At 45.8% G+C, this 24,507-nt stretch overlaps 8 protein-coding genes across 8 annotated transcripts; all 8 read left to right on the top strand.

Annotated features, from left to right (window-relative positions):
• Positions 1–210: 210 nt before the first annotated feature.
• TbgDal_II2350 (NUP-1 protein, putative, (fragment)) lies at positions 211–3,000 on the top strand (the record flags this gene model as incomplete). The annotated part of the gene is made up of 1 exon (XM_011773495.1): positions 211–3,000. The coding sequence occupies one exon, from the start codon at positions 211–213 to the stop codon at positions 2,998–3,000; it is 2,790 nt and encodes a 929-aa protein (XP_011771797.1).
• A 1,058-nt stretch (positions 3,001–4,058) lies between these two features.
• Positions 4,059–5,636, top strand: TbgDal_II2340 (glycosomal phosphoenolpyruvate carboxykinase; the record flags this gene model as incomplete). The annotated part of the gene is made up of 1 exon (XM_011773494.1): positions 4,059–5,636. The coding sequence occupies one exon, from the start codon at positions 4,059–4,061 to the stop codon at positions 5,634–5,636; it is 1,578 nt and encodes a 525-aa protein (XP_011771796.1).
• A 1,153-nt stretch (positions 5,637–6,789) lies between these two features.
• Positions 6,790–9,903, top strand: TbgDal_II2330 (protein kinase, putative; the record flags this gene model as incomplete). The annotated part of the gene is made up of 1 exon (XM_011773493.1): positions 6,790–9,903. One exon carries the CDS (start codon positions 6,790–6,792, stop codon positions 9,901–9,903), a length of 3,114 nt encoding a protein of 1,037 aa, XP_011771795.1.
• Positions 9,904–13,523: 3,620 nt separating this feature from the next.
• TbgDal_II2320 (hypothetical protein, conserved) lies at positions 13,524–16,028 on the top strand (the record flags this gene model as incomplete). The annotated part of the gene is made up of 1 exon (XM_011773492.1): positions 13,524–16,028. One exon carries the CDS (start codon positions 13,524–13,526, stop codon positions 16,026–16,028), a length of 2,505 nt encoding a protein of 834 aa, XP_011771794.1.
• A 454-nt stretch (positions 16,029–16,482) lies between these two features.
• Positions 16,483–17,589, top strand: TbgDal_II2310 (hypothetical protein, conserved; the record flags this gene model as incomplete). Its single annotated transcript, XM_011773491.1, has 1 exon — positions 16,483–17,589. The coding sequence occupies one exon, from the start codon at positions 16,483–16,485 to the stop codon at positions 17,587–17,589; it is 1,107 nt and encodes a 368-aa protein (XP_011771793.1).
• Positions 17,590–18,320: 731 nt separating this feature from the next.
• On the top strand, positions 18,321–20,510 carry TbgDal_II2300 (hypothetical protein, conserved; the record flags this gene model as incomplete). The annotated part of the gene is made up of 1 exon (XM_011773490.1): positions 18,321–20,510. One exon carries the CDS (start codon positions 18,321–18,323, stop codon positions 20,508–20,510), a length of 2,190 nt encoding a protein of 729 aa, XP_011771792.1.
• A 96-nt stretch (positions 20,511–20,606) lies between these two features.
• TbgDal_II2290 (hypothetical protein, unlikely) lies at positions 20,607–20,909 on the top strand (the record flags this gene model as incomplete). The annotated part of the gene is made up of 1 exon (XM_011773489.1): positions 20,607–20,909. One exon carries the CDS (start codon positions 20,607–20,609, stop codon positions 20,907–20,909), a length of 303 nt encoding a protein of 100 aa, XP_011771791.1.
• A 945-nt stretch (positions 20,910–21,854) lies between these two features.
• On the top strand, positions 21,855–24,266 carry TbgDal_II2280 (enoyl-CoA hydratase/Enoyl-CoA isomerase/3-hydroxyacyl-CoA dehydrogenase, putative; the record flags this gene model as incomplete). The annotated part of the gene is made up of 1 exon (XM_011773488.1): positions 21,855–24,266. The coding sequence occupies one exon, from the start codon at positions 21,855–21,857 to the stop codon at positions 24,264–24,266; it is 2,412 nt and encodes an 803-aa protein (XP_011771790.1).
• Between the last annotated feature and the right edge of the window lie 241 nt (positions 24,267–24,507).

Below are 24,507 nucleotides of genomic sequence, written 5' to 3'. Positions count from 1 at the left end.
AACTAAATGAAACTATTAAAGTTTATTACAGTCCGAAAATTACGGGTTTTAGGTTGCAGTCGTCGGTTGTTCTTCCCTCTGCATAATGGTCTCTCATTAACATACGAATATCTCTCAACAAAAATATTCACATTACAGAGATTAGGTGATGAATGATTTGAGTCAACTCCTTCCACTTGTAACTTCATCACGGCATGGTTGCGGCTCAAAATGTCTGCAGAACGTGAGCTGCATGTGACAAAACTTACGCAACTTGAGGAAACTGTTTCCCGTTTGGAGAGTTACGGTACAGCACCTGAACAAACTGTGGCAGCTTTCACAACAGAATTGCAACACACGCAACAACGTCTTCGTGAAGCAGAGGAAGAGATCATACAGCTGACGAATAAGTTGAATGCCGCTGGAGTTCGTGTACGCACCTCACAGTCTGAAAAGGATGGCAATGCACGAGCTACTCTTGTGTCTGATGTTGCTGTAAGGAATGCTGATACGGATCTTGGTACACAATTGGCATCTGCTTTAGTAGCACTTGAGCGACTTGCTGAGGAACGGGAAGCTGCTTTAGAAAAGGCAACTGAAATGGAGGAACGTGTTTCTACACTTGAGGAGGAACTCCGTACAGCGCACTCAACCACGAAGAAAATGTCTGCAGAACGTGAGCTGCATGTGACAAAACTTACGCAACTTGAGGAAACTGTTTCCCGTTTGGAGAGTTACGGTACAGCACCTGAACAAACTGTGGCAGCTTTCACAACAGAATTGCAACACACGCAACAACGTCTTCGTGAAGCAGAGGAAGAGATCATACAGCTAACGAATAAGTTGAATGCCGCTGGAGTTCGTGTACGCACCTCACAGTCTGAAAAGGATGGCAATGCACGAGCTACTCTTGTGTCTGATGTTGCTGTAAGGAATGCTGATACGGATCTTGGTACACAATTGGCATCTGCTTTAGTAGCACTTGAGCGACTTGCTGAGGAACGGGAAGCTGCTTTAGAAAAGGCAACTGAAATGGAGGAACGTGTTTCTACACTTGAGGAGGAACTCCGTACAGCGCACTCAACCACGAAGAAAATGTCTGCAGAACGTGAGCTGCATGTGACAAAACTTACGCAACTTGAGGAAACTGTTTCCCGTTTGGAGAGTTACGGTACAGCACCTGAACAAACTGTGGCAGCTTTCACAACAGAATTGCAACACACGCAACAACGTCTTCGTGAAGCAGAGGAAGAGATCATACAGCTAACGAATAAGTTGAATGCCGCTGGAGTTCGTGTACGCACCTCACAGTCTGAAAAGGATGGCAATGCACGAGCTACTCTTGTGTCTGATGTTGCTGTAAGGAATGCTGATACGGATCTTGGTACACAATTGGCATCTGCTTTAGTAGCACTTGAGCGACTTGCTGAGGAACGGGAAGCTGCTTTAGAAAAGGCAACTGAAATGGAGGAACGTGTTTCTACACTTGAGGAGGAACTCCGTACAACAAAGGAGAAGCTGGAGACGAGTGTTGAGGAAATATCTTTTTTAAAAGATGAAGTTTTGGTTAGTAATCGTTTGATTGTGGATAGTGTTTCTTCTTTGAATGGTAAAGTGGGGGATAGTGATGGTGCTGTTGGTGCGGATGTTGAGAGGTTGTCTCGGGTTGTGGATGAACTTCATGCTCAAGTTTCCGCTACGAAGCGTGGTTTTGAAGAATTTTATGACCGTAGGAGTGAGGGTTGCGTGACGGAACTTATTGTCGCAAGAAGATCCGTTGATCGCTCTAATGATGCGAGGAGGAGGTTGGAGGAGCGCAATGTCCGGCTAGAGCAAGATTTGGAAAGAAAATGTCTGGAAGTAGTTAAATTGCAGAAGGAGTGCCAGCGTTTGGAACAATTTGTTCGGGTAAAGGACGTTCGTGGCGCGCAAAGTGTCTTAGGTGTGGATAGTTCCGTTGATGTGAGTTCTGTGGGGGCGGAACCGGTGGACTTAGAGGCTGTAGATCTCGCCCAGTTTCTACAAATATCAAGCCTTCATGCAGATCTAATGCTCTGCCGAAAAACTTGCCGTCAGTTGGAATCAAATCAAGAGGAACTTCTCTTGTCATTGGAACAGAATTCGTCGCAGTCAAATGCGTATCTGGAAGATTTAGATGAAATTCGTCAACAGTTGGTGGAAATGCGTCAGCAACGTGAAGAACTCATAGCTGAGCGTCGTACTCTCACCGAGAGGGTCGATGAACTTGGTCGTGAGCGAGGTGAGGAAGTTAGTCGGTTGAAACAGCAGAACAACTCGCTCTCCGTACAGTTGCAAGCGAGCCGCAATAAACTCTCCGCACTGGAGGCATCGAAACGTGAGGGTGAACTTGCGGCCAGGCAGCAAGCTGAGGAACTGGCGAAAGCATTCAGTCTGATGGAGGCTCAGGTGCAAACACTCCGCGAGGAGGTTGCATCGACGAGTGGTTCCCCAAAACGGCAAAGCGGTTCCTCTCGTCAAAAGGCCGTTGTGGAGGGGGATGAAGCGCGTATTCGCATGTCGCAGGCGCGCGTTACGTTCCTTGAAAAAGCTCTACAACGAAAGGATGAGGAGGTTCAACGGCTGCAGGATGAGCTTGTACAGAAGGACGAACAACTTGACCAGTATGAACAAGATGCGGCCAAGGCGGCACAAGATGCGGAGAATGCATCAAGGAAGACCTTACAACTTGAAAGCGCAGTTCAGAAGTTGCAGGGCGATAAGAAAGGTCTGGAGGACGAACTTCGATATGCCAAGACAAGGGTTGTAACCTATGGTGGTCGTGTGTCATCAGAAGTGGCACAACACAGCAGCCCACCGGAACAGCAAATTCGGGGGTCACCTGTGCTAGGTGCAGGAAGAACTACCAGAGAGAGGGTGAGCTTGTCCGTTGAGTCATCACATCATTCCAGAATCACTGAACAAACACAGCGACAGGTACGACAAGTCATGGACATACGTAGCACAAGGAAAAGGTCTCGTTCAGCCAATGCGGTGTCGTGAGGAGATGCCAGGTAAGTACTTTAAACCTGTTATTAATGCATAAAGTGTGCAGTTCATCTACACATGCACCTAGAAATGATCCCTCCCGGTAATATTCTCCTGACTTCATTTACGGTGACCAAAAGTGGAGTGAGCGTGAGCGCCAACTTCGTTCAAATTTGTTTACGCACAGAATCTGCAGGTTCGAATGAGTTAAAGGAAGGAAACGGTATGTTTATGATCGCTGATAACAAGTGCATGAAGGCAATGAGTGTCTGTTCGTCTTTGCCTGCTGTTTATAGTTTGAAAGGATGACATGTGTAATTGGTTAGCATAAATTCATAGAAGCTGGTGGAGACAAGTGGAAGAAGATCAGAAGGCACCGCTGGGAAATTCGCAGCAATTTCTTCAGTAGAATACGGCCTTTTTAAAAATATTTTTGGGATGAGTTTCATTTTGCGGAACGTATCCATAATCCAAGTCAAAGAGGCATGCGTGTGGGTAGTCATATACTCTTTGTTCTTGTAATACTTCGTTTGATTTTATATGGGTGATGGCGGGTCTGTCTAACGAAGCAGGGTGCGGCACCAATGTTGTATGGCTTGATGTTCAAAACATGTTTCTGAAGTGTGTTACATGTTTTTGCGGTGGCAATGTTATATTAGGGTAATGTTTGGGTGAGTGTATGTATTAACTTAACATCGTTCTTACTCATTTGTTCTCATCCCCCTTTCAAGATTTTGATGTTTTGGTGTAAGGCACATGTGTTTTATGTGGCTCGAGAGTTTTGAGCATGTCATAGAAACCCAATGATACGGTATCGCGGTGGTGGTGTGTGGTGTCCCCTTTATCAACTTTCCTCTGTTCCATATGTTTCAAACTGCTCGTTTCCGTTTCCCTTATTTTTTACTGCTGTTCATAGATTATCTACTAGCGAACAAGACAATAACAAAAGAGAACAGTAAGCATATAAGTAGGAGGTAAAGTTTCAAAGATAGCCTCTACAGCCGTCTTCAACAATTAACATTTTACGTTCTTATACGTATATATTTCGTTGTGTATTGCCCAATCATAACACAATGGCTCCTATAATTCACAAGAATCTCACCGCCCCCGAGTTGGTGGAGTGGGCTCTTAAGCTTGAAAAGGACTCCCAACTGACGGCTCGTGGCGCCCTGAGCGTACGCTCATACGCAAAGACTGGCCGCTCTCCTCGCGACAAGCGTATTGTGAACACCACTGACGTTACTGACAATGTGGACTGGGGCAGCGTAAACATGAAGCTGACCGAAGAATCATTTGAGAAACTGAAGACAATCGCAAAGGATTACTTCGCCACCTGCAAACACCTGTTCGTCATGGACTGCTTTGCCGGCCACGATGACCGGTACCGCCTGAAGGTGCGCGTGTACACGACCCGCCCTTACCACGCACTTTTCATGCGCAACATGCTAATTGTGCCTACGTTAGAGGAGCTGCAGAGTTTTGGTGAACCGGACTATGTCATCTACAACGCCGGAGAGGCAAAGGCTGATCCGACGGTCCCCGGTGTTACCTCAACAACGTCAGTGGCCCTGAACTTTAAGACCCGCGAACAGGTCATTCTTGGGACAGAGTACGCTGGTGAAATGAAGAAGGGTATTCTGACTGTGATGTTTGAATTGATGCCACGCATGGGACACTTATGCATGCATGCAAGCGCTAACGTGGGTAAGAGCGGTGACGTGACGGTCTTCTTTGGACTCAGCGGAACCGGCAAAACGACTCTCTCTGCGGACCCGCGCCGCAACCTCATTGGCGATGACGAGCATGTGTGGACGGACCGTGGTGTGTTTAACATTGAAGGCGGGTGCTATGCTAAGGCGATTGGTTTGAACCCCGAAACCGAGAAGGATATTTATGAGGCTGTGCGCTTTGGCGCTGTTGCCGAGAATTGCACTCTTGACAGGAGAACCCATGAAATTGACTTTAATGATGAATCTATCTGCAAAAACACCCGCGTTGCCTACCCTCTCATGCACATCGACGGTGCGCTTTCGAAGGCTGTTGCGGGCCACCCGAAGAACATCATTTTCTTGACGAACGATGCCTTTGGCGTGATGCCTCCCGTGGCACGCCTAACGAGTGCTCAAGCTATGTTCTGGTTCGTGATGGGCTACACGGCTAACGTCCCTGGTGTGGAAGCAGGAAGCGCTCGCGTCGCTCGCCCCATTTTTTCCTCGTGCTTCGGTGGGCCATTCCTTGTTCGTCATGCCACTCATTATGGCCAGCAACTGGCTGAGAAGATGGAAAAGCACAATAGCCGCGTTTGGCTGCTGAACACGGGTTATGCAGGCGGCCGTGCTGACCGCGGGGCTAAGCGCATGCCTTTGCGCGTCACCCGTGCCATCATTGATGCTATTCATGACGGTACACTTGACCAGGCGGATTATGAAGTGTATCCCGGATGGGGCCTTCACATTCCTAAGAGGGTTGCGAACGTGCCCGCAAGCCTGTTGAACCCCCGCAAAGCTTGGACGGACCTGAAGCAGTTCAACGAGACGACGAAAGAACTTGTCACCATGTTCCAGAAGAGCTTCCAAGACCGCTTTGCATCGAGGGCGTCCGAGGAAATGAAGGGCGCCGTTCCCCGCTATGTTGAGGCTTCGCGTCTTTAATATGTTAGGGGTATCGGCGTGTGCGTGTGTGTGTGCACCTACTCGATGTTTGAGGAGAAATATGAATTGCACTAGCGTTTAAGTTGGGACATCGTTATTGACAAAGAACCAGTGCGTTAATCGTTTCGGGAGAGGAAGTGAAACTAATGTGATGTGCTGAAAGCGCAGCGGAGTAAAAAGAAAACAACAAGGAAAAAATTATTAAAGTTTCCCTCTCTTTTCTCATTCCCCCCCCATTAACGACTACTCTTATGTATATCCGTATCAGTTAGTTGTTTTGTTCTATTTAAACTTTGTTTGTTTGTTTGTTGTTGTTTTCTTTTTGTCATCGAGGGCAACTATTTTAGCGAGTGCCAGTTGTATGCCAAGGAGTATTGAGCCCAACTGCGCGAGGGGGAGGGAATGGAAATGAGCACATTAGATATTTATTGTGTTCCGTGCTCGGGCACGTTTCTCCAAAGAAGATTAAAAAAAAAAACTGTATGGCTGTTTCTTTGTTTTGTTTTGTTTTTTCGAGGATTCCATTTGGGTGATAGTGAGGTTTACCCGAACTTTCCTCGTTGACAGATCTCTGTTGTGGGCGTGGAGGTGTTCAATGTATGAACCCATGAGCATGTGAGGGTGCAAACTCCGCAAGTAAGCGTCTCGTGAGAGTGGCTAACCTCATGATTTTATACATGTTTGCATGAAGAAAACGTGGTTTTATTTTATTGTTTCCTTTCCTTCTCCTTTTTGACCACTGCCCGTTCCTTTTTGGGGAGTGAATTGGGTTGGGTTGGGGGCGCCGTCTGCATCTTCTTTTTCTCTGTGCTTCACGTTCGTTAATGTAATTCACAACTTTTAAATCACTCTTCTCCCGTTTTCTCCCATCTTTGACTTCTTTTTCTTTCGTGGTGGTGTCTTTATTTTCGACATCTTACAACAATTTAGTTAACCCAGTGAGGGGGACGCGGTGTACTCTCGTGCAAATATATATAAATATTTTTTTGTATATTTGTTACGGACCTTTCTCTTTTACACATTCTACCGCGGTGTTTTTTTTTTTTTTCAGTGGCATTATTTTTATTACTATTATTTATTATCGTCTTTATTAAAAACTGTTATTATTAGCAGAACTTTCGCTATTTATCGCGTTACGTGAAAAGAACTAAATATGTCACCCTCGAAGGGTGAACATCTGAAGCTAAGCGCTGGCGATTTGATTGACAACCGCTTTGAGGTTTTGGAGGAGGTTGGATGTGGAAACTTCTCCAAGGTGTATTACTGCTTCGGTACGCCAAAGGCTGGTGGAGTCAGACGACAGCCGGTTGCGGTGAAAGTTGTTAAGAAGGAATACAAGAACGATGCGTATTTTGAACAGGAAATGTTGCAGATACTATCTCAGAAAAAGAATGGTAGAGCTTCGGTATGCCAGATGTTAGAGTTTTTTGAGTGGAAGGGCTACCCAGTGTTTGTGATGAAGATATATGGCCCCTCGCTGCGAGAGCGACGCCTCGGCTACGCTAACGGTGTTGTAACACGGGAAAAGGTAGTGCAGGTTGCACACTCTCTTCTGGAGACATGTCGGTTTATACATATTGACTGCCGAATGGTGCATACTGATTTGAAACCGGAAAATATCCTTCTCGAGAACATAACAACCTCAAAGAGTAGCATTGGTGATAACTGGGTGGTGTGTGATTTTGGAAGCTCATCCCTCTGGCGAATGGATCATCTCGATTCGGACCTCATCACAACCCGCCCATATCGTGCTCCAGAGGTTGTGCTTGGGAACCCGTGGTATCATCCTGCAGATATGTGGAGCGTTGGGTGTATCATCTTTGAATTGGCAATAGGTCGACGTCTGTTCGATGTTCGTGATGATCTTACACATCTGCAGCTCATGGAAAGGTGCCTTGGTCCCCTTCCTGACTTGTTCAGGCGTAGGTCCAAGAATTCACGATCTTTCTTTGATCAAAACGGAAATTTCCTTCGTGATTGCGACGACGTGATTTTGGGGAGGATGCGCAGCAGAACCTTGGCTGAGTTACTTCCCGGTGATACTGAGTTGTGCGACCTCATTGCATCGATGCTCGTGTATGATCCAGAGAGTCGTGCTACCGCAGAAGAGGCGCTGAAGCACCGTATATTCAAGCAACCCTTCATCCTGTCAAACTCGACTGCCTCCAACAAGAGATCTAATACCCCGGCAAGGGGCGGCAACCCCATTAAAAAGCTTGCCACGCCGCGTGCGACGTCGAGTATTAGAGTAAAGGCTACAGTTGGGTCCGGAAATGCGAAGGAAGCCCAAAACGGACAGCCGGCGGTACGGATTCCTGTATGTGACAAAGTCACACCAACCTCTAGTCACAACAAGAGTATCGATGGTGACGGCGCAACCGATACCAAATGGAGTCGTCCTATCGAAAACGTTAATAGAAAGTTTTGTGAGCCGGCACACGCACAGGGGCTTCCAGCCTTGGAACAACCTACTTCCACGCGACACCCATCATCGTCCACTGTGTGTGGTAAATCCGTCACGGATTCTAAACACATCTCGCAGCAACCTATGGAAGTAGAAACTGCTTACGATCTCAAACCCTTTGAAACGTCCGTGGCGGTATTGCAATCATCCAAGTCAAACACATCATCGGTAGTCATCTCTTCTGTGCCGTCATTTGCCAAAGAGGGAGAGCGAAAAAAGGGACGAAACGGCCCCGTGGCCACGCTGAGAAACGGCACGGACTGCGACCGGTCATTGCCACAAAATACCCTCGTGGAGCTGCTACCAACAACACCGAGTGTGGATGCCGGGTCACAGCCGGGGATGACTTCATCTCCAGGACGACAAGCGGATGTTTCATGTGGCTCTAACCCTTCCCCCGTTATCGCGCATCCGACAAAGACGATACCCACAAAGGAAAAAGGGTGCGTGCGGGAAAGCCATAAGGAGCTGTCGATTTCCCGCGACCTCGAGTGCGTTCCGCCCAGCAAACACACAACATACGGCAAAGAGACCGTTGGGGCTCTCGATGAATACCAACTGGGCACAGGAGCGGGGACGGACGTAAATGCGGAGGCATCACCAACGTCAACTGAAGGAGCTTTAACCACATTTGAAAAAACTCCGACTGATGCTGCCGAGGCATACGAGCGCTTGGCGTCCTCGACCCCATCCACCATGAAGGGAAAGGAGAGCAGTAAACGGAAGCAAAGGGAACCCGTCAGCATGCGCTCGCCTAGTAAACCCGACCACGTGTCAGCCACTGTTTTTGACACCGGTCGAATGGTGACGGAAGCTCCATTTCCCCCCCATTGTTCAACAGTAGTGGAGCCGCGTGGTGACTCTTCTACCAACAAGGGGGTTCCGGCACCTTTTTCACTCTCTGGGGAGGCGTATTTTGTTGCCTTTCCTCATGTTGGCGGCCCTGTTGTGCACACAAGTCATGAAACCATACTTCCCAACATTGCGAAGGACCAGCGTCACCACCTTGCCCCGTTCACCCCGAGACAACAACAACAACGCCCATATGAGCCAAAGACGCTTCGTTCACCCCCTCCTGCATCAGTCGGCCAACCAACTCTCCAAAGAATTAACACGGTGTACGCTACCACAAGCGGTAACAAAATGTTCCCCAGTGAAATGTACGGCCGGGGTGATGCGGGGCGGCCTTCCAACCGGCAGAGTAGCACACCGACGACGACTCAAGGAAGAAGTTCTACGGTTTCTGCTTCAGAGGTGGGTCGAAACTCTCGGCAGAACTCCACCAGTCTTTCCGAAAGTTGCAAAAACCTTTACCAGCTATCTCGGTTACAGGCAGTGCCAGCCTTCAAAGCAAAGGACCATCCATCACCACCTCAGCAAGTGGCGTACGTGACGGGGAAGCGCCGGATAGTAAATTCCAATAGTCAAGTGTCAGTGTCAGTGTCGGCTCAAGGAAGCACTGGGAGTTCAGCAAAGGCTCCACGCAAATCAGTGGGAGCAAAAGAAATGCTGGGTGATACACATGGCAATAGGCAGAGCATCACTGGATCCCGTGATGTAAGGCGTAGAGTGGTATCGAGTTATTCAACAGTTAATGAGGGAAACATACGTAGAAAGGGTACAAGCGCGCAGCAGGACAATATGGACGAGAGAGTGAACCTCATCACGGGCAATATCGCTGACTTTATTGGCATTTCATCCGCACGTGGCAAGACAAAACCATCGATGGAAGGGGGATCCAATTATCACCCTGCGCATATTCCATATCCCCCATCTTCTGAAGCGCATGGAAAAAGAAAGTAATTAGTGTGTGTTTATTTCCCTTTAGGTAAAGCTAAACTCTCTGGTGAATGGATGTGAACGTTTCGGTATCGGCGTCCTTGAAGGAAACAAAGGAATGGATATCAAATGAGAACATTGTGTTCGTGTTTCCCGTTTGATTAAAAAATTAATATATAAGTATGGCTGGTTATTTGCGCATTTTTATCGTGTGCTTCATGCGGGGGCTTATCAGTGACAGTAAAGAAAAGGAAAGAAAAAAACGCACATACAAACACATACATTAGCAGTGCTGACATGAAGCAAATGAAGGGAAAAGGAAAAGAGAGAAGGAACATTTGAAGCTTCACCGCAACGAGGAGAGGAAGCGGATGAGGATCTGGTGGAGATAGACGTTTTACAAACAATTGTGTTATTACATACTCCATCAACGCGCTTTTTCCTTCATGCTTATGTCCTCTCTTTGTTGAAACGGCTCATTATTATTATTATTATTGTTATCATTATTATTACTATAGGTAAGTATAAATAAACATAAGTAAATAAATATTTATTTTATTTTCCAATGAGGAAAGGATACTATTTTGCTGTCCTCCATTATTTTATTTACGTTATTTTGTTTCTGTTTTGGTATATGAGTTATATACGCTTGCGGCCGTGGTAGAGTAATGAATTTAAACTAATATGGATTCTTGTTTTATCGTAATAAATATTATATATATGTTTATATATCATTTATTTATTTATTACTTTCACACATTGATTTTTTCTATCAGTTTCCAGTTTCGAGTCGCTGCATGACCGTTTTATCTAAAGGTGACAAACAGTAAATTAAAGAAGAACAAGCAAATCACCCCCGAAGGAAAAAAAAAAGAGGAAAAATGATGATGTTTGAAGTTCACAATAGGAAAGAGTGGAGGAATGGGAAGAGGAAAAGACCGTGGTTGGCGACGCAGCGATGAGTGAGTGAAACTCTTTTGTTTTGTTTTCTCAAAGTCAAAATCAAAATACCAAAACATTTTTCTCAACATACTTGAGCAATTATAATATATTTAACTCTACTTGTGTAGGCATTTATTTTTACATGTTTTTCGTACCTTGTCAGTATGGGCGTTAATTATTATTACTTTTTTCTTTCCCTTCCCCCTATTTTAAAGAAAATTCCTGAAGGTTTTCCGTAGCGCATGAAAGTAGTAAGCTGCTGGCGTACGGTTCCGAGTTTTATCATTAGTTTACTTCACTAATACTGAGCCAAAGGTTATTTTTTATTTTATAATGAACGGAGCCGTCATTTTCCACCATCAGTTTTATTGCATTCCCATCCGAACGCGTTTCCTTTTCTCTCGACTCAACTCATTCCTTCACTTATTTTTTTTTGTCGGTTCAATTTTCCCGATTTTTGGAGTTTTTTTGTTTCTTTGTTTGTGCGAAACCCATTTCTACCGTCTCATTCCGTTTATTTTCTTTTATTATTTTGGTCTGGTTGTTGCCGTATATTTCCGTTTCACTACATCAAATATGTGGTGACGTGTTAGCGCCGCCAGGTTTTTTTGTGTTTTTTGTGAGGTTGCGCGTATTTTCTATTTTTGTTTTTCTCCAGAAAGTGAACGGCTCGATGTTTTTTCTTGCGCCGCCACTTTGCAGCAGTGTCCATTCAATTATTTTTTTTTAAAAAAAGAGATAGAGAGATTTTTTTTAAAAATCCCCTTCCTTCCCACAGACATCTCCCTCATTTTTTGATTTCTTTTTTTTTTTTACGCTAGTGTATGCAGACATTCCCTTATTTATTCATATTTGTTGGTTTTTGTTGAGTATAAATTAAAAAAAAAGGGAAAAGATGAATGAATAAGTAAAAATAGATAAACACAGGAACGTAAATATACATATATATTTACTTATTTGTTTATTTTGTATTGAACGCGCGTATTCTCCCCCCTTTTTTATTGTTTGGTGTATGTGTGTAGGGAGGAAGGTGGTTCAATTACTTCGTATGGGTGAATTTGTTACTTTTCTCCCTTTTCCTCACAGTCACCTTTACAGACAAATTCAAACACAAATTTTCTGTTATGATGAATGAATGGACGGATAGATGGATAGAAGCAGCTTCTTTTTCTTCGCTTACTTTTCCTTTCTCCTTTTTCCTTTTCCCCTTTAACGGTTTATGCGCTTCTATTTCTATTTTTTTCTTTTTTACAACGGCATCACTCTTCGCTTTCATTTTTTGGGTGTTTTGTTTGTAGAGAAAGATTTTTTAAAAAAAAACTTTTTTCTTACAACAGGTACGAGTTGAGTAAGGTGTGCTTAGGGAGGAAGGGGAAATATATATATATATATATATGCCAAGAAGTGTAATTTCTCTTCTTTTTCTTTTTTTTTTAGTGCTGTCATGTGTTTTCGTGCTCATTTCTCCATCCTCCTCTTTTTTTCTTTTCGATTTGGCTCTGTATTATTATATCTTTTTTTCTTCTTGATTTCATGCCGTTGTTTTTGTCGTTATTTTCTTCCTTTTCAGGTTTTTGTTCGCGTGCATTGAAGCACTGCCACCAAAACAACTCGTTCACACGCACATATGTATGAATATATCAAATCCCAGCCATTTCCCCATTCCTTCTTATATATTTCTTTCATTATTTATTCCTCTCCTTATTTCAAATTTTTTGTTTTGTTTTGTCATATTTTCACTTTGTTTTATTTCTTCTTAGTGTGCCTCGTACAATTCTTGATTTGTGTTCCTTTTATTTTATATTTCTTCCATATTTGTTAAGATTCCTTTATGTGTGTAGATGTTGTGGTACGTTACGAAAATAAATAATATATAACCATATAAATTTTGGAGGAAAGAAAAGGAGGGACAAATTTCACAACAATGACAATATAAAATTTAATAAACTCAGGAAAGGAGATGAACTGAAGTGAAGTGAGAGAGGGGGGAAAGACGAAAAGGGAAGCTCCAGAAGCATCTGTTTGTTATTGAAGTCGAAAAAAGTAATAATAATAATTAAAAAAAGAACTTTGCATTGTGATAGTTGACGGCACAGAGAAGAGGTAAGACAGACGGGCGAGGATCTGATGATTTAAATTTTTTGTGTGTGTTTTCCCTTTTTTTTTCTCTCTCTCTCTCTTTCCAACCCTGTTCTACTCTTTCTCTCTGTGTGTGTGGATGTGTGGATACGAATACCACATTGGATGTGACAGTTATGCCTAATTCTCTTCATCTTCCGTGCGGCTTTCTCTTCCGTTAGGGAAACCCGCTTCCTCCTTTTCGACATTGTATGAAGGGAAAACATTTGATTCTGTTCCATACGTATGAATCGCGTGCGCTATTATTTCTTCTCGTGTGCTCTCCATTCATTTCTCCATTATGCTTAGCTCTCTTATTTTCCCTCTATAGGGTTCCAAAGCATATAGAGGCTCATCACCAACAACCGACAAGTGAAATCAAACGACCGTAGCGGGATAACTATCATTTTTATTTTTGTTATCACTTCCATCATAGCTCTTCATTATCATATTAACCTTTTCTACTTTATAGAGGCAGAAAAGTTTCTCTCAAACACTTTTTGAGGTGCTAGAAATTTCTAGCACAACTTTTAACTTGTTTTCGTGAATCATCAGAGGTTGTGGTAGGTGTCATCCTTCGAGGCATGAGCTCCACACCAAATAATGACGTGGAGCAAATGTATCAGGAATTAACTCAAGCCTTCAGCCCATTCATCGCGTGGAAGGCTGCAGTTCCACCTCACCAAGGCAAGGAGACAACAACTCAAGGTTTCATCAGAGAGAATTCATTTGATGGTGTGAGTTCCATCATGCAGCAACCCGTGGGCACGCCGCTGCGTCATCTCCTACCGAGGAGCGGATCCCCGCGCACAATTACCTGCACGCACGGAACTTCCAAACGAAACGTTGTGATTAGTGATAAAAGTGACCACGTCGGCAGGTGTGATGAAGCTTCCGCGTATGGAGGTAATTCGTTTAGTGGAAAGGGGGATCGACACAATGGCAGTTCCGCCATTGAGGAGCGTCTCACGCACATCCTTCGCAGACACAGAACTATGGCGGAGAGTATTGAGTTGGATAATGCGAGTGCAAGTATCGATGGACTAAATGAAGAAATCAAACATCTTACGACAATGGAGTGGAGTCCTCACGCAGGTAACGGTGGGGACGAGGTGAACGGGTCATTCCCTACCAATATATCATCATCATCGTCATCATACTCATGTTGGCTGTGCGGGGCGCCGTGCAGTAATGCGCTTGGATGGTTAAATGCACCAAATATCTTTAGGCGCCCCATCGTAGCACGTGCACGACCGCATCTATTGCAAGCAAACGATAGAAGTACAACACACTCCACCACCATCTCGCTCCTTACCTTATGTAGGAGGTGTGGCGACGTATGTGATTCTCTACTCAATGCGCCATACGAAGAGGTGTTGCGCATAGCCAATGAGGGGAACCGAATGGCAGCAGCCCGGACACCGTTGTTTATTTGCTTTTTGAGGTCATATAAGTCTCTCATACATTTTCTCGCGTCAGAAGCCAAGTTGGATAATGAAGGGGCGGAAACTTTTGCAGAATGTCCGCTGGAAACCCGTGTCAGTATTCTTCAACGAATGATTGGAATGGTTGAATCGTACGTAAGCGTGGAGGGCCACGCCTCATGTGATGGAAACGTTCGAGGTTCTATTAAAACACCCTCGGATTTGGAGGAACGTCACCTTTATGAAAGAGAACTAGAGTGGCTGAGAAAGCAATTGCATATGCTCGGTTACACTGGTTTGTCCCATAAGAATGCTGTGGAAGGTCCTCCACCAAATGGCGGTAATGGTGTTGATGACCATGAGCACAGCACATACGGGCACGCTGTCATCAGCGAGCACCAGTGGACTATTCCAGAATTGGGTGCTGTGACATCACGTAGTACGTCACTTCATCCCAATGAGCGTTTATCCCCCTTGTTGGACTCCAGACAATGTAGGAAGGGCACGTTAATTGTTGCCACACCGCAGGATGGGCAACTTGTGCAGGAACATGAAAAGCGGCGTCAGGAACTCGTTGCGGAGGCTCGAGAACGCGGCAGTAGGGCGTTGGATAAAATGATCGAGCGTGCGGTGACATATCGATTAAAGAGAATCCATAATCATGACGTCTTGGTGTCGGCGAGTTCCGCAACAGCGGACGGTACGCGCTGCCACTCGGACGGAGATAGTGGTGAAGACAAGGCAGTCACGGCTGCGACTGCCACGAATGTATATCCTAAAAACATGGAAAATAAAGAAGGGGTACAACCTAGTGTATTTTTATGTGGTGGAAAAGACGCGGATAATATTCTCATGCAGTACTTCGAGGGAAAACTGGACAAAGTCCCGCGGTTGACAATATACCCTCACGAAGTGTCTGGTACCTTCAGGGAGCGGGCGGTGACTGCCACAAGCCCGAGTGTTTTAAGAGATTCAGGTGACGGCCAACTGCAGATGGCTCAAACGAGGAAGGAACAAGAAAGCATTCTGACAATGAGCAATGACTTACCTTTTTGCTTACATACGGATGACAATGGCATGATTGAGTTTACCGCTCTCTCGCGGGAGGAGTTGATGAAGCGGCTGCGCAAAGAAATACAGCGCCGCGGTGAGGCGGAAAGGGCCCTGCGCGAGAGCAACGCACAAATAGCTGTTCTCGAAAAGGCGACGGATCATATGTCCGAGGTAATTCTTTCACACAGAATGAACTCAATTTTGGCCAACCATCTCTCTTCTATGCACCAACTGCACCGCTCTATGGTTCAAAATTGTGTAGAGATAACCGTGCAGAAGTCATTGTTTTTTGCCGATGAAATGGTGATATTAATGAGACAAGCGCAGAATTGGTTTTATAGTCGGCCTATTGTATGTCAGTTAGGTCAGTCGGCACGTTCTTCAGATACAATCACCAGTGAAGAGGAACGCGACGGTCGGGAGGGCGATGAGGAGGAAACTGAAAAGGTGCGAAGGATGAATTATGGTGATTCGGCTCGTACCAACGATGGTGGAAAAAAGGAAGGGATAGAGGGAAGGACTTCTGTCGTGAGAGATGTACCGATAACACAGTTCCCCGTGTCGTTGCATTTAAAACCCCTCCACACCCGTACAAGTCCCTCTGCATCGTAGCGGAGGATGGTATAAATGATATATTATTATTATTATTATTATTATTATTATTATTATTATGTTGTTGCTGTTGTTTTTGGTCTATAGAAATGATAGATAATCCGAAGAGGACGTAAGAGGGCGATTTGCACTTTCGCTTGTTCCCCCCCCCTTTATTGATGTGTCACCTTCCTAACAAAGGGTGCTTGCTCATTTGAGCTAACTCATTATACCCGGAACTGCGTGCCAAATTGTGGACCGCGCCCGTTCACTTTATTTCATATATTTTGATGATACGCAGCTTTCCCCTCTTCTTCCTTCCGTCTCACCACTTGTCAGACGTACTCTGCCACCGGTGCTATCAATACAACTGATGCACTGTTAGTCTTTATCAGTGTGCTTATGTGCCTGAAGAGAGAAACCTTCGTATGCATTGTTTGTTCTCCTCGCACATGTTAACTTTTTCACCAAGTATATGGTGGTGTTAGATATGCTAATGCCACAAGTACTAAATCACGTGCCCATCGACTTTCTTCTCTCTCTTTTTTTTTTGATATACACCGTATCAATTAACGCGGTTTGTATGCCGATATGTCAAGTACAAGTACAAAGACACATAATCATGAAGTCTGTGGCCTTTCATTTTCTCAATATGCCTAATGAGAAGGTCACCACTGGTCAATGTGATGCCACTCGCTTCGCTCAGTCCACACATATAAAAACTGACCCCTGCTTTATGGCCACTTCTCATGGGAATTGGGAAGCTTTGTTGAAAAACGGTAATGGCGCCGACCACCATAACACCGGCATTTCAGCGGGAAACATGTCTGCACCACACAAGTACCGGCCACAACGCCCGGTTTTTTTATCACAACTGCTCCGCGCGCCACGTGTTGGTGTGTCGACTGTCATGATCGACGGTTGCCCGTGCGAAGCGATATGTTTCAGCGGCCGCGTTGTGAGATGTGAGAGAGTCACAACGGCTGAGAGTCATGCAGCTAGAGATTATACTGCGATGTTGGTATCAGATAATACGGGTATGATTGCTGTGATACAATACGACTCGCAGTTAAAAGAACATAATAATGAATGTGATGTTACAAATGCAGCACATGGCGCATGTGCTCCACATGGGGAGGGAACGCATTCTTTGCGAAAAGATGACTGGACAACAGAAACTTCAGCGGCAGAAGCAATGCTTTATGGTGATTCCGATCTCCACGACAGGCCTGAATTATGCGATTGCAATTGCGAGGTGCAGGAAAATGATTATGTGTTTGTGGTGGGTCGCCTCACCTTCGCGGACATTTCAAAGGATGCCTGTCGTGTGGTGAAGGGTATGCAGGACTTCATCTCCTCCACATCAAATAATGTTGAAACCCGAAAAAGAACGGCGTTGCCCGTCGATTCCTGTAGCGGTGTGACGTGTGTCCGAGGAACCGTCCGCCGAATTGATGACGTGAATGAAATTCATTATTGGTTCTTGAGTGCGCTGGAAACTCATCTTCGTTTGGTCAACGGAAAAACAAAACGACCCACCGCCACCCCCGCCACAGAAGAACATTTGTCACATATATCATAACAGCTGTTTTACCTTTTGTGAATATCCTTTGTTTTGTTTCAACTGTTGACATTCTGTTTTGTTTTTACGTCAAGGAAAATTTCGTCACACAACTTTTTTTTTTTACTCTTCATTTATTGTTGCTGTACTACCCAAGGTGGTGGTGAAGGGAGGAGGAAGAGGTTTGACGTAGATCCACCGGGTGGTTTGACGTTTGTTGTGATTTTTGTCTTCTACTATTATTGTTGCTATTTCTTTGTGGACCAGGGCTGTGGCAGTAGATTTTTTGTTTGCCTATTTTTTCTTTTGAGTTGTGCCGCCGTGTTTGTTGCTGATATTTGGCTCTATTTAACTTCACTTGCAGTTCAGATGGGATGGGAATGCCGCTCTTGGACAAGCTACCATCCCTCTAAAACGTGTGAGTTTTTTATTCATTTCAAAATTGTTTCTATCATTCTTGTTTATTTCACCTCTTAATATCTTTTTAAAAATTGTGTGCGGTTCATGTGGCCATGTCTTTTATCCCTGTTATGCATTTAATCTTTCCCGTGAGGTTTTCTGTTCTCGTTTCGTCATTTGTAATTCCGAAGGCACCACAACGGGGAGCTAAAGCAGAAACACACAAACAAACGGGCGTTCGTACAATAAACTATTGTTATTATTGTTTTTGGTCTATTAATTTTGTGTTTGCGTGCCCATTGCGGCTCAACTATTAGTCGAAAGGTAGGCACGTACGGCGTGGGAGTGAGGTAATGAAGCGAGAGCGCTCATTTTCAAACTCTCCTACACTTTCCGCGCAGAAGGGGGAATCATTCCCTTCGTTGCGTAGCGAAGACAGGAATGAGTTCGCTGCGCAACAACAGGTCCTTTTCGATATCTTACGACGTACATCGCTAGCTGAGCAAAAGGACCGCGAAATATGTGAGTGGCTGGACGACGCTTACGTTTGGGTGAAGGAATGCATCGAAAACAAAAACTTTTCAAAGGGGGCACTCACTGAACTCCGTCTTTTGGTTCTTGGCGTGCTTCATACGCTACCGTGGTGGAGGGTGTTCGAGTCACGGGAAACTATGGGATTGGAGGTGTACAGCCGAGACGGGTACCGCCATGACATGCGGAAGATCACGCGTTGGCACGATCGAATTAAAGTGGGCTTCGAACGCGTTTGTTTGCTGCTGATGGAACAATCCGTGCAAGCTGTTCGTGGTGTGTTAGAGGTTGCAATGAAACCTTTCCGTATTCGCTCGCCTGTGGCGGATGGTGCGCAGCGCATGGTTCCAGCAGATACCATCATGCGTCTCATAAACGCTGTGGCGGTCAATTATGATGGCACTGTGGTTTTGGATGTATTGAATACGTGTGTGCGCTTTCTTGTGCCTCGGTGGAGGTGGGGAGAGAAGAGGCATCACACGATTTCTATCGCCCTCTTCCTTCACCTCGCACTGGAGGCGCATATACCCCTAGCCTCTCCGTTTAGCGGTGGAGAGATCAGCATGCTTGGGCATAGTGCGAATGGTAGTGCTCGATGCAAGGAAGAAAGTAAACTTGGTGGATGCGGGTATGACACACAGCAAACTTCCTCTCGGGATGCATCTCTGTGTCGCTCTGATGGGAGTAGTGCAGATGCTGGGAGTTTTGCCTCTCCGAGCGCGTACCATCCTCAACAGCAACGACATTCTACTGGACTGAAGGCTCCGTTTTTGTCAAGTAGCGATGCAGATCTTAGCGATGCCAGCCAAAGCATGCGTTCCGGTACAGATGATGCGCTTGGTGGATCGATTAGTGGTCGTACCTCCGGTGTCGCCCGTCTTACCGATACGTTTGTGCAGAATAACAGGATGCTATTGTACCGCAATGAACTCATTCAGTTTGTGCTGCAGTGGCTCTTGGACCTCGAGCTTTCTTTGCAAGCTCATGACGACGAAGCGCGAGCGGTTGCGGGTCAGCATAAAAATCCGACACAAGGGTGGGGTGCGGACCCAAATGGCTCTTCCACGCTTCCCTCCTTTTCACAGTCGGAAATACGTCCTTCGGAAACGGTTTATCTTGATATTCTTCGGAGTTGCACGGATCTTGTCTTTCATCGACTAGCGGAAGACCTCATACGCCAACGGTCAGTAGGTGTGTGTGGGAGTGCCGACTGGTGGCGTGAGCTGTTGACTTTTCACCTTAATTCTGTTCTGATGGTGGAGAGCCCGAGATGCCTGATATATTTAGCTCCCAGCCTGGCGCTCCTTGGCGGGACAGAAGAGGCAACAGATATGTATCGTAAGTTCATTGTGCTTGTTACAAAGGGATATCAACCAGTTCAACCGAACGCAGGCTGCTCGACCAGGCCTGCAGGATCAACGCGTGTCCGCATGGCGCCACCGACGGTTGGTCACCTGCTGGTCCCCAAAGCACAACGCACACGGGCGGCCTTGCATGTTTATCCACTGTTTCGCTTTATGCGGGAACACATACATAATGTTGAGGATATACGCAAGCAACTTCACAAATGCTTATTGCTTCAGCTTGAGAGGCAACGCGTTGTGCTGCCGTCAGCGACATCACCTTCATGCTTAGCATCACCCACCTCTATCAACCCGTTTGCACAAGTGTTATTCGCACAAATTGCTGCCTTGTCGGAGCTACTGGAACTAGATGCCGCGGAAGAAATGATGTCTCAGGTGAGCGGTTGTCGAGCACTGAAGGTACTGTTGGATACGTATTTGTTGCCTCCTGAGACTAATGCAAGCGAAAATGGAGTCAACTCCCCAACGGCAGGTATTTCCCCTCAGGGAGGTAACAAATTGAAGGACGATGTGCCTGGTAAGAAGGTGAGGAGGAGATTTGACTTAGTTAAGATGGAAAAAGTTGGGCTGTTGTATCCAGGGTTGATGAACGACTGTCCTTGGGACTGGCGTGTTTGTCAAGGTCATGGACAAATGAAACGCTTTTAACAATGTCTGAAGGGGATAAGTTGCGTTTGATTTTCAGATACGGGATTGGTACTCCTGGAGCTATTTTCTCCTTCCTCCCTTGTTTGTGCCACCGGTATGATGCAACACGGGAAGTACAAAGTGATAGTAACCGTGGAGGCTAAAAAGGAAAGAAAGCGGGAAGGAATAGGTGAGAAGCACCATTCTCCAACCATCCCCGCCACTTTCGACTCCTCAATATATTACTGGGGTTTCAGGTGGAAGGAGCTGTGCAGGAGACATAGTGTTCATCATTTCAATTCTTTGCAAGTCCATCTAAGTCTGTTGATGTCCCTTGGAAACGGTGTGGGTGAAGTTTCGCTACTAACCTCCCTTTGTTTGTTTAATTGTTGTTACTGGTGTTGTACGTTGGTGTGCTAATGTTCATTAATATTAGCCAGTCATTTTTCTGAACCTGTTACCACTGAGGTGCACGCACCTGCGATAACATATACATATTTACAGAAATAGAGTTGGATGCAAGAAAAAGCTCTCCTAAATCTTCCAGTTCAACCTATTTCTCTCCGTCACGCGCTGTTGGAAGTTCCGTCTCCCTTCACCGACCGACTTACCCAAATAGTGTCATCTCTTCGGTCGTTTTGTTACCTAACTTTTGTTGTTATTATTATTTTCTCAACCATCTGTCTGGTACCGGTGAGTTTAATACGAAGGGAATTCGGACGGTGCAGTAGTGGTGAAAATGCGTGACAAGAGGGTATTATAGTGAGATGATGAAAAATGCAGTGGCTTTGTGATGGGGAGGTAGTAATGGAGGTAGAAGGGCGAGGAACTTCTGTGTTGAGATCGAAACGGTGACAGTTTTAATTCCTTTAATGAATGGAAGATATATTATAAAATTGTGTGGAGAAGTAATCAATGATGTGGACGCATCATCATGACTTGAGTTGGCGGGGACATTTTACACATTTTTTTATCGCTCGCAGGTACGATGACGCGTTGTTAGTGAGAAACAATGGATTTAAAGGACGCAACGTGAAGGGCGGAAATCTGTGGGATCGGAGGTTGATTGGCGGTAGAAATTTAACTTTTTGTTCGCGCGTGTGTGCGGCCACCCTTCCACACAATGATTCCATAACATCATTGTACTTTTCTTCCTTTTGGTAATGTAAGCCGAGTTCGTTGATACGTCAGACTCTGTAGTGTACTGTTTTCGGTTGATTACATGTGCTTTATTTGGTTTTCATGTTCACCTGTCTTTTTTTTTGTGTGTGTGTGTCACGAGGGGTGTAGCGGCTCATTTTTTGACCACCGCTTCTGGCTGTTCCTGCCATTTATTTGTTAAGAGCAAAGATACACAGCTACGAGATGCGTCGCTTGGAAACCATATCAAGCCACGTTGGTTTCCGTCGCTTTTGCCATCTGCAGCGCCGTGGTGATGCGGTGGTTCTCATATTGCACCATGAGCTGCTGAACGCGCTAACGGTAGACATGCGGGCCGCGCTTCTACACTTTTTCAACGAGGCCGATAATGATAGCTCTGTGAAGTGTATTATAATCGCCGGTGAGGGTGGAGCATTTTCTTGTGGTATCGATATTAATGATTTTGCTGCCTCCTTGGTTGACACCACCAAAGAAAACGGGGTAAGGATCCCCAGCTTGCCGTCACTTACTACCAGAATAGAACAAAGTGGAAAGGTAGTTATTGCGGCAACAAGCGGGATCACATATTCAGGCGGCTTGGAGTTGGCACTCGCAGCCCACTATAGGGTTGCTTCCCCCACTTCCGTGTTTTGTATGCCGGAGGTTAAGTTGGGTATTGTGCCGTGTGGTGGAGCGACGCAGCGACTGCCGCGGCTGATTGGTGTGCGTGCAGCTCTCGACATTATCAGCACTGGAAGGAAGGTGAGTGCAAAGGAGGCATTGCGTCTGGGTCTTATTGATCATCTCACGTCATCACCCCATGAAGAGAGGCGAGATCAAGATGTGAATGGAGTAAGTGCACAGGGGCCGTTCTGTTGTACCGATCCGAATGGAAATTTGGAAAGTGCCATCGAGGCAGCCCTGCAGTTGTCCGCGCGGTGGACCAAACCGCGACGCATTTCTTGTGATACGAGGAAGCTGGGCATTATGCTCTACAATTCTATTTTATTCCGGCGCGTGGGAAGTGAGATAACGAAGAAGGCCCCCAAAGAGGTTAGCGCCCCGCTACAGTGCCTGCAGGCAATCCGGGCGGCCACCAACTCTGCATCCTTTAAGGAAGGTCTTGCAGAGGAGACGAGAATATTTAAGCAAACACTACATTCACCTGAGGCACATGCAATGCAGCATTTACTCCGCTCATCCTACACTGTGCTTAGTGACACACTCCCAACACTGCCAGTGAGAGCTGGAACGGGACTACAGCAGCAGCGGCTCCGCAAGTTGGCTGTTGTCGGGTGCGGTGTTGTTGGCATTGGCATCGTCATTATGGCACTGCGTGCTGGTTCGCAGGTGGTACTCTTGGGTGAAGACGATAATGAGTGCGAATATGCGCTTCATGTCATAAAGTCAGAACTACCGAACGATCCCTTGGGTTACAATATTAGCGCGGATTGTGTAAATATGTACCTTAATAATTTGAAAGTTTTGCCGTATCATGACGACCTTCAGACAGTGCTTCAAGATGTAGATGTCATGGCGGAGTGTATTGTTGGTGATTTGGACACTAAACGGCAGGTGTTCACCATGTTGACTGATTTGTGTCCCCCCCATTGTGTGTTGGCAACTTGTTGTTCCTCGCTCGAACTCAGGGAGTTCGTGAAGGTTTCACGAAGGCCAGAAAAGGTTGTTGGAATGTACTTTGCTCCCCCTGTGCATAATGTACCGTTCCTTGAAGTTACACGGGGGTACCGAACAGATCACACAACACTACAGCGGGCCATTCATGTTGGAAGATTATTTCACAAAGCGACGATCCTTACCAGGGACGTTGGCTTCAGTATTATTTCTCGAATATTCTTTGCGATTCTTTATCAGGCGCTCTCCATGTTAGAGCAAGGTGCATTTCCTGTTGATATCGACCGCGCGATGAGGCATTTCGGTTTCCGGTTAGGCATATTTGCGATGGAGGATCTTGCAGGACTTCAAGTAGTGTCCCAGATACTTAACTCTCTTAAGGTTCGAGAGGGATGTAGCGGTGTTCGCTCTCCCTGTCCACCCGCTGATGTTTTCACCATTCACCGCCGGTTGGTGGAGATGGGCCATTTTGGACAAAAGACAGGGCGGGGTTGGTACACATATGAGGAAGGGGATTTGTTTTCGTCTTTGGCTGCATGGCGGCAGCGGTTGATTGGCTCAGCATCAAATAGCACGAAGAACACGTATGGGGTTTGGTCCAAAGGAGGAGCCTCGCTTATGCGTCGGCCTTATCAGGATCGTGATGTTGAGTTATTGATTCTCGATGTGTGTCGTGAGAAAAAGATAATGCGCCGTGATATAAGTCGGAAAGAGATGATTGAACGCATTCTCTTTGCCGCTGTGAATGAGGCAGCCATGCTTTTGCGTGAGGAGGCGGTTAGTAGTTCATCTGCCATTGATATCGCGACAACTTTTGGACACGGTTTCCCTGCTTGGAGGGGTGGACTGTGTTATTACGCGGACAAATTCGGTCTTCCGAATGTTGTGCATCGCATGCGAATTTACAACAAAACCTTTGGTGATGCCTTGTTTCCACTCCCTTGCGAGGAACTGCGTCAAATGGCGTCATCTCAACAGACATTTCGTTCCACGTGGCCGTAAGTGATTTGACAGTGTTATGTGCAGAGAAGGGGAGAGAAAAGAAGGAATGAGGGTAAAAGAAGAAGAGACGCGAGGAACGAAATTTTTTAAAAGAAGGGGGAGGAGTTGGGAGGTATAAGTGAAATAGGATCGAAGGTGAAGAGTCACTAAATCGCGTGCGTGTATCCGCGTGCACTGCGTTTGTTGGTGTCTGTGTACTGTATTGTGGTAGCGCTCTATTACATTCAAATGTTTTTTTCTA

This window comes from Trypanosoma brucei, chromosome 2 (assembly GCF_000210295.1).
Source record: "Trypanosoma brucei gambiense DAL972 chromosome 2, complete sequence".
Lineage (NCBI taxonomy): Eukaryota > Euglenozoa > Kinetoplastea > Trypanosomatida > Trypanosomatidae > Trypanosoma > Trypanosoma brucei.
The sequence above is the reverse complement of the archived record's forward strand: the minus strand, read 5'-3'. Positions and strand labels throughout refer to the sequence as shown.